The 9,717-nt window shown below is 48.0% G+C and overlaps 1 protein-coding gene across 1 annotated transcript in view; it reads right to left on the minus strand.

Annotated features, from left to right (window-relative positions):
• The window catches only part of BAP1 (BRCA1 associated protein 1), a 32,955-nt gene extending 23,849 nt beyond the window's left edge, over positions 1-9,106 (minus strand). Inside the window, 6 exon segments of the mRNA XM_040358701.1 lie at positions 674-735; positions 1,918-2,037; positions 6,275-6,407; positions 6,491-6,545; positions 6,792-6,821; positions 9,000-9,106. Coding sequence (XP_040214635.1) covers positions 674-735; positions 1,918-2,037; positions 6,275-6,407; positions 6,491-6,545; positions 6,792-6,821; positions 9,000-9,036 — 437 coding nt within the window. The 5' untranslated portion in view covers positions 9,037-9,106.
• Between the last annotated feature and the right edge of the window lie 611 nt (positions 9,107-9,717).

Here is a 9,717-nt window from a genome sequence, read left to right on the forward strand (position 1 = left end):
GGTCTATAATGAATGTAAACCTCCCTTGTGACAGTAATAGGAGGTGACAGGTCCTCTTTATGGAGAGATCTGGGGTCTATAATGAATGTAAACATCCCATGTGACAGTAATAGGAGGTGACAGGTCCTCTTTATGGAGAGATCTGGGGTCTATAATGAATGTAAACATCCCATGTGACAGTAATAGGAGGTGACAGGTCCTCTTTATGGAGAGATCTGGGGTCTATAATGAATGTAAACCTCCCTTGTGACAGTAATAGGAGGTGACAGGTCCTCTTTATGGAGAGATCTGGGGTCTATAATGAATGTAAACATCCCTTGTGACAGTAATAGGTGGTGACAGGTCCTCTTTATAGACGGATCTAAAAAGGACCTCCTTTGCACTTCAAAGTATTCAGATCACCGAAAACGACGATTCTGAATACTGTATATTTTTTTTTTAAATCCGGCGCCATTGGCAGCTGAGTAACCCGGAAGTGACGTTGCGATTTCAAGCGATAGCAAAGCTGGAGTTCAGCTTCACCGCCTCAGCAATGGGGAGAGTCGCACTGTGTAACAATGTAGCATTGCAATTGTTTTCTATGCGTTCATCTGTGCAGAGGATGTGATTGAGCCCTAAATCCATGTGACAGCGCTGGAGCTCGGGGTGTCATTGCCCACGGGGTGTCACTCACCTTGCGTGACTGTTGTGAGCTTTGGCCAGCTCAGGAGCGTTTCCGATGGCATAACCTTTACTCTAAGAAGGAAAAAAGAAAATAGATTTAGAATCTCTATAGGTGACAATTTTTTTACAGCTTACAGAGGAAGTCTAGCACTAGAATTATTGCTCTCGCTCGAACGCTCGTGGCGATACCTCACATGTGTGAACACCATTTACATATCCGAGCGTGACCTACATATGCATTCGCTTCTATGCGCGAGCTCGCGAGGGCGCCAGCTTTACATTTTTATTTTCAATTACTTATTTTTTTACACAGTCTCTTTAATTATTTATTTTTATAATCACTTTTATTCCTTTTACAAAAAATGGAATCATCCCTAGATGTAACAGAAATAAGAGATAACAGGTCCTCTTTATGGAGAGATCTGGGGGTCATGAGGTCGCTCCGGTCCTCCTAGATCGGTGATGGTGAACCTCGGCACCCCAGATGTTTTGGAACTACATTTCCCATGATGCTCAACTACACTGCAGTACATGAGCATCATGGGAAATGTAGTTCAGAAACATTTTGGGGTGCCGAGGTTCACCATCACCGATCTAGATCATAGAGGTGATCAAAGACTATCTGGTCTCTCTTCACCTCTATGGCCAGCCGCACGAACCGTCAGATCATTTCCCAGGCTTGCCTGTAAAGCCAAAAAACAATGGCAAGTGGAGGTAGTGGGGGCCAAGTGGAGGTAGTGGGGGCCAAGTGGAGATAGTGGGGGCCAAGTGGAGGTAGTGGGGGCCAAGTGGAGGTAGTGGGGGCCAAGTGGAGATAGTGGGGGCCAAGTGGAGGTAGTGGGGGCCAAGTGGAGGTAGTGGGGGCCAAGTGGAGGTAGTGGGGGCCAAGTGGAGGTAGTGGGGGCCAAGTGGAGGTAGTGGGGGCCAAGTGGAGATAGTGTGGGCCAACTCCCCTCCCGCTGCTTCTAAAAGCAATCCAGCGGCTAATCAGCAGCTCCGATCACTTTTATGAAAAAGAGATTCGCCAGCTGAAGAAAAAAATTGTGTCACCGGTGCCCCCTGCACCTCTGGCCAAATGCGGTACTGCACATCCCAGAGGCTTGAATCCCGCTCGTTTTGCCAGACAACGCTCGCAAACTGAGTCGATATTTATAATAGTATAATCGTATTACGAAACGCTCGTAAACCGCGTTACTCGCAATCCAAGGTATTACTGTATATGTATTGCGGTCTTGACAATCTCTCTATGGTTACCTCCGGGCTGAAGCCTTTGGTGAAGTCCTTGATGCGGCTCAGAGTCGGCCCCAGGTGAACGCCGCTGCAGTTCAGTAATACGCTCAGGAGGGCGTGAGTGGCGCAGGAATTCGGGATCAGCTGTGAATGGATGAAAGATATTAAAGGGTGACCCCAGACATAAAAAAAAAAAAAAGTGAAATGAATTGCCTTCTAAAAGTATCTGTATAAAAGAAATGACCTTCCCTTGATGACACCTCAATACCGACATGTTACGTCCCCTTCCTGTCCAGGGCATTTCTCAGCTACCAGTGCTGTGATACTTAGACTGACAATTATTCAGTTATGCAACAATGTACCCAAATACATTTTATATTGTTTCCTTCTTTTTTTTTTTTCAAATAGTGGCAGCACAATCACAGGCATTGTATGGCTCCTGGTAAACAGGTAGTTCTTAACCACTTGCCGACCTCCTCATGTAAATATACGTCAGCAGAATGGCACGGACAGGCACATGCACGTACCCGTACGTCCTCTGCTTGACGTGGGTCGGGGGTCCAATCGGGACCCCCCCCCCCCGGTACATGCAGGGGGTCGGTAAGCCTCGGGGAGCGATCCGGGACGAGGGCGCGGCTATTCGTTTATAGCCGCTCCGTCGCGATCGCTCCACGGAGCTGAAGAACGGGGAGAGTCGTATGTAAACACGGCTTCCTCGTGCTTCACTGTGGCGGCGCATCGATCGAGTGATCCCTTTTATTAGGGAGACTCAATCGATGATGTCAGTCCTACAGCCACACCCCCCATAAGTTGTAAACACACACCAAGTGAACACTAAATGTTACAGCGCCCCCCTGTGTTTAACTCCCAAACTGCAACTGTCATTTTCACAATAAAGAATGCAATTTAAATGCATTTTTTGCTGTGAAAATGACAATGGTCCCAAAAATGTGTCAAAATTGTCCGAAGTGTCCGCCATAATGTCGCAGTCACGAAAAAAATCGCTGATCGCCGCCATTAGTAGTAAAAAAAATAAAAATGCAATAAAACTATCCTCTATTTTGTAAACGCTATAAATTTTGCGCAAACCAACCGATAAACGATTATTGCGATTTTTTTTACCAAAAATAGGTAGAAGAATACGTATCGGCCTAAACTGAGGAAAAAAATGTTTTTATATATATTTTTGGGGGATATTTATTATAGCAAAAAGTAAAAAATATTGCATTTTTTTCAAAATTGACGCTCTATTTTTGTTTATAGCGCAAAAACTAAAAACCGCAGAGGTGATCAAATACCACCAAAAGAAAGCTCTATTTGTGGGGAAAAAAGGACGCCAATTTTGTTTGGGAGCCACGTCGCACGACCGCGCAATTGTCTGTTAAATCGACGCAGTCCGGAACTGTAAAAACACCTTGGGTCTTTAGGCAGCATATTGGTCCGGGGCTTAAGTGGTTAAAAAGGTAAAAGCTCCCCTGACTGGCTCTTTAACCACTCCCCACCCAGCCCATGGTCATATGACGTCATCTCCCGGAACGGGTCACGCTGCGATCCGTCACCCGCTATCAGTATCATATGATCACTGTGACAAATCACAGTGGATCACATGACAAATTGTACACAATGGGTGGCTTCTATTCATGCAATTCATTGTGTATACAATTGTGATGCCAACTGTGGTTGGTCAAAGTGATCACATAATACAGACAGGGCCAATCACAGTTCATCTGTACCATGTGATTAGCTGTGAGCCAATCACATGTTCTTGTGATCATTTTGACCCCACGGGGTGAGATCTTGCGTGGGGCCCCAGATAGAGGGAGATTATCAGTGGGTCTTGTATGTCTTCCGTTTTCTAATTATTGATTTCTTCACACCAAGCTGCTTGCCTATTGCAGATCCAGTCTTCCCAGCCTGGCGCAGGTCTACCATCGTGTTTCTGGTCCTTGGACAGCTCTTTGGTCTTCACCATAGTGGAGTTTGGAGTGCGACTGTCTGAGGTTGTGGACAGGTGACTTTTATACTGATAACAAGTTCAACACAGGTGCCATTAATACAGGTAATGAGTGGAGGAGGAGGAGCCTCTTATAGAAGAAGATACAGGTAATGAGTGGAGGAGGAGGAGCCTCTTATAGAAGAAGATACAGGTAATGAGTGGAGGAGGAGGAGCCTCTTATAGAAGAAGATACAGGTAATGAGTGGAGGAGGAGGAGCCTCTTATAGAAGAAGATACAGGTAATGAGTGGAGGAGGAGGAGCCTCTTATAGAAGAAGATACAGGTAATGAGTGGAGGAGGAGGAGCCTCTTATAGAAGAAGATACAGGTAATGAGTGGAGGAGGAGGAGCCTCTTATAGAAGAAGATACAGGTAATGAGTGGAGGAGGAGGAGCCTCTTATAGAAGAAGATACAGGTAATGAGTGGAGGAGGAGGAGCCTCTTATAGAAGAAGATACAGGTAATGAGTGGAGGAGGAGGAGCCTCTTATAGAAGAAGATACAGGTAATGAGTGGAGGAGGAGGAGCCTCTTATAGAAGAAGATACAGGTAATGAGTGGAGGAGGAGGAGCCTCTTATAGAAGAAGATACAGGTAATGAGTGGAGGAGGAGGAGCCTCTTATAGAAGAAGATACAGGTAATGAGTGGAGGAGGAGGAGCCTCTTATAGAAGAAGATACAGGTAATGAGTGGAGGAGGAGCCTCTTATAGAAGAAGATACAGGTAATGAGTGGAGGAGGAGGAGCCTCTTATAGAAGAAGATACAGGTAATGAGTGGAGGAGGAGGAGCCTCTTATAGAAGAAGATACAGGTAATGAGTGGAGGAGGAGGAGCCTCTTATAGAAGAAGATACAGGTAATGAGTGGAGGAGGAGGAGCCTCTTATAGAAGAAGATACAGGTAATGAGTGGAGGAGGAGGAGCCTCTTATAGAAGAAGATACAGGTAAGGAGTGGAGGAGGAGGAGCCTCTTATAGAAGAAGATACAGGTAATGAGTGGAGGAGGAGGAGCCTCTTATAGAAGAAGATACAGGTAATGAGTGGAGGAGGAGGAGCCTCTTATAGAAGAAGATACAGGTAATGAGTGGAGGAGGAGGAGCCTCTTATAGAAGAAGATACAGGTAATGAGTGGAGGAGGAGGAGCCTCTTATAGAAGAAGATACAGGTAATGAGTGGAGGAGGAGGAGCCTCTTATAGAAGAAGATACAGGTAATGAGTGGAGGAGGAGGAGCCTCTTATAGAAGAAGATACAGGTAATGAGTGGAGGAGGAGGAGCCTCTTATAGAAGAAGATACAGGTAATGAGTGGAGGAGGAGGAGCCTCTTATAGAAGAAGATACAGGTAATGAGTGGAGGAGGAGGAGCCTCTTATAGAAGAAGATACAGGTAATGAGTGGAGGAGGAGGAGCCTCTTATAGAAGAAGATACAGGTAATGAGTGGAGGAGGAGGAGCCTCTTATAGAAGAAGATACAGGTAATGAGTGGAGGAGGAGGAGCCTCTTATAGAAGAAGATACAGGTAATGAGTGGAGGAGGAGGAGCCTCTTATAGAAGAAGATACAGGTAATGAGTGGAGGAGGAGGAGCCTCTTATAGAAGAAGATACAGGTAATGAGTGGAGGAGGAGGAGCCTCTTATAGAAGAAGATACAGGTAAGGAGTGGAGGAGGAGGAGCCTCTTATAGAAGAGGCGGAAATCTCGCTTGTTTGTAGAGGAGACCAAATACTTATTTTCCACCAGAATCTGCAAATAAATTCTTTCCAAATCAGGCGATGTGATTGGATTTGTTTCCACATTTTGTCTCTCATAGTTGAGGTCTACCTATGATGACAATTACAGGCCCCTCCCATCTTTATAAGTGGGGGGAGAACTTGCACAATTGGTGGGGACAAAATACTTTTTTTCCCCACTGTATATCCCATACTCTATAAAATGTCCTACAGGCTAAATAACATACACTGATTTGGGATATTTTCACCAAAGAAATGTAGCAGAATACAATTTGGCCTAAATTTAGGAAGAAAGATTATTTGCAAAATGTTATAACAGAAACAGAAATTATATATATATTTTTTTTTCACATTTTTCTGTCATTTTTCGATTACATCACAAAAAATAAAAAACCTCCAGTGGTGAATAAATGCCACCAAAAGAAAGCTCTATTTGTGTACAGTGTTGCACGACCGCGCAATTGTCATTCAAAGTGTGACAGCGCTGAAAGCTGAAAATTGGCCTGGAAGAGGGGGTGAAAGTGCCCGGTATTAAAGGGGTTAAAATTGTCATGACCATGTCAATATTGGGGGGGGGGGACCTATTCTACAGCTTTGGGGTTTCAGTTAAGAAGGAAGATGCAGTTGAAATAAAATGGTAAAAAATAGATGCGTTTATCTCACCTGATGAGCGAAGAACATGTTGTTGACCACATCCTCCTCCATGACAGACGTGTCGTCCAGCAGGGTGGAGACTTTCCTGCGGGAACGTCGCTCCTCGATCCATTTGAAGAGGAAGATGAAGCCATAGACCGGCCTGGGGGGGGGGGCAAGAAATGGTCAGAGAGTGCTGGGGGGGAAAGGGGTGGGGGGAAACAAAGAATATTGTGTATATCTTACCCCGGACACTTGCTCTGCAGGTCATAAATCTCTTCTACCTGAACCCCCTTTACACCTGTGAGAGACAAAGTCAGACACACAACATGTTTTGTGGGAGTTTTCCTTTAAGATACAAATTAACAAATATTTTGTTTTGTGTCTCTGCCCCTCCCACAATGGCAGGATTTCCCGCAGTAGTTTGTGTCTCTACCACCATTTTGGTTCTGCGATGGTCACAATGACTGGATATGGGAATTATTATGGCGAGTCCTTATTACTGGGGCCCCTCAATAGACTTCAAAAAAGGCAAAATCCTACTCACCGAAATCTTCCACCAGCAGCGTGAAGAGCCCTGCACAGCGAAAAGAGAAACAAATAAAAAAAGTGTTTAGTAATTATTATCCGCGATGATTGTAACATTGATCGGTGTTCCTTATATACACACACACAGCCTGACTCTTAAACACGCCCCTCCCAAACACAGCCCGCCTCTGGCACGCGCCCCCTCCCAATCGCAGCCCCGCCTCTGGCACGCGCCCCCTCCCAATCGCAGCCCCGCCTCTGGCACGCGCCCCCTCCCAATCGCAGCCCCGCCTCTGGCACGCGCCCCCTTCCAATCGCAGCCCCGCCTCTGGCACGCGCCCTCTCCCAAGCGCAGCCCCGCCTCGGGCACACGCCCTCTCCCAAGCGCAGCCCGCCTCTGGCACACGCCCTCTCCCAAGCGCAGCCCCGCCTCTGGCACGCGCCCCCTCCCAAGCGCAGCCCGCCTCTTGCACACGCCCTCTCCCAAGCGCAGCCCGCCTCTGGCACACGCCCCCTCCCAAGCGCAGCCCGCCTCTGGCACACGCTCCCTCACAATCACAGCCCCGCCTCTGGCACACGCCCCCTCCCTATCACAGCCTGCCTCTTGAATACTTAAATTCTCTAATCCTCAGCAGTACACAACAACCCCCCCCCCAAGATCTGCCCCAAGAAGGGGGGGGGGTTGGGGTATTTACATTGACTGTTCAGTTACACATAAACCAATCCTCTATGTAAATAATATTTTCAAACAATAGTGGGGAGGGGGGTACCCTCCACCCATCACCCCAATATCAACCCCTGGGGGTGTGGTATTTGGGGGTCAGTGTGGGGGGAGGGGTACAATGCAGCCCCTGGGTGGGGTATTTGGGGGGTCAGTGTGGGGGAGGGGTACAATGCAGCCCCTGGGTGGGGTATTTGGGTGTCAGTGTGGGGGGGAGGGGTACAATGCAGCCCCTGGGTGGGGTATTTGGGGGTCAGTGTGGGGGGAGGGGTACAATGCAGCCCCTGGGTGGGGTATTTGGGGGGTCAGTGTGGGGGAGGGGTACAATGCAGCCCCTGGGTGGGGTATTTGGGGGGTCAGTGTGGGGGGAGGGGTACAATGCATCCCCTGGGTGGGGTATTTGGGGGTCAGTGTGGGGGGAGGGGTACAATGCAGCTCCTGGGTGGGGTATTTGGGTGTCAGTGTGGGGGGAGGGGTACAATGCAGGCCCTGGGTGGGGTATTTGGGGGGTCAGTGTGGGGGGAGGGGTACAATGCAGCCCCTGGGTGGGGTATTTGGGGGGTCAGTGTGGGGGGAGGGGTACAATGCATCCCCTGGGTGGGGTATTTGGGGGTCAGTGTGGGGGGAGGGGTACAATGCAGCTCCTGGGTGGGGTATTTGGGTGTCAGTGTGGGGGGAGGGGTACAATGCAGGCCCTGGGTGGGGTATTTGGGGGGTCAGTGTGGGGGGAGGGGTACAATGCAGCCCCTGGGTGGGGTATTTGGGGGTCAGTGTGGGGGAGGGGTACAATGCAGCCCCTGGGTGGGGTATTTGGGGGGTCAGTGTGGGGGAGGGGTACAATGCAGCTCCTGGGTGGGGTATTTGGGTGTCAGTGTGGGGGGAGGGGTACAATGCAGGCCCTGGGTGGGGTATTTGGGGGGTCAGTGTGGGGGGGAGGGGTACAATGCAGCCCCTGGGTGGGGTATTTGGGGGGTCAGTGTGGGGGGAGGGGTACAATGCAGCCCCTGGGTGGGGTATTTGGGTGTCAGTGTGGGAGGAGGGGTACAATGCAGCCCCTGGGTGGGGTATTTGGGGGGTCAGTGTGGGGGGAGGGGTACAATGCAGCCCCTGGGTGGGGTATTTGGGTGTCAGTGTGGGGGGAGGGGTACAATGCAGCCCCTGGGTGGGGTATTTGGGTGTCAGTGTGGGAGGAGGGGTACAATGCAGCCCCTGGGTGGGGTATTTGGGGGGTCAGTGTGGGGGGAGGGGTACAATGCAGCCCCTGGGTGGGGTATTTGGGTGTCAGTGTGGGAGGAGGGGTACAATGCAGCCCCTGGGTGGGGTATTTGGGTGTCAGTGTGGGGGGAGGGGTACAATGCAGCCCCTGGGTGGGGTATTTGGGATGTCAGTGTGGGGGAGGGGTACAATGCAGCCCCTGGGTGGGGTATGTTCCCCTAGAGCTCAGACTCGCACAGAGGTCTCCCCTGTATTGGGGGGTGAGTAGGGGGAGGGGTACACTCATTGTACCTGGGTCGCTCTCCAGCTCTAGCCAGCCTTTATTCATGTTGTCTCATCCATAGCTCCGAGCCTCTGACGTCATCACAACGCGCCGGAAACAACCACAACCTCCGATACATCGGGACTGTCCAGTCGGAGAATAGACACCGCCCCTCCTCGTCTCCTCTCGGCGGACATTTTACCTAAGATAATTCCCTTCACATCACTGTAAATTGGGCTTCGGAAAAATGGCCACCTTATGGCTGTACTGCAGACCTACCAGGGAAAGAACAATAAAATGTCATGGGATCACATGACAGGAATATCAACCGAAAGCGCCATCTTTACTGTGGGGAAACTATTATTATGATGATGATTACAGTAGTAGTAGTAGTAGTATTGTAATTATGATGATGGTTGTTATTATTATTACTAATAATTATAATAATTTTGTCCTCTTTATCATCATGATTTTTACTTTTATTCTTTTATTTATTATTATTGTTCTTTTTCCTGTTAATAATAAAATACTTATTTTATTTGTATTATTATAATATTATTATCATTAGTAGTTGTAGTAGTATTTTATTCTCATTATTATGATTATATTTTATCATTGCCATTATTATTATTACTACTAATAATATTTGTTATTATTTTCTTAGTAGTAGTAGAAGTCATAGAATTTCTTACTATTATTATTGTTGTTTTTGCTAGTGTTATTTTATTATTATTTTACTATTATTTA

Source organism: Rana temporaria, chromosome 7 (assembly GCF_905171775.1).
Source record: "Rana temporaria chromosome 7, aRanTem1.1, whole genome shotgun sequence".
NCBI classification, from domain to species: domain Eukaryota; kingdom Metazoa; phylum Chordata; class Amphibia; order Anura; family Ranidae; genus Rana; species Rana temporaria.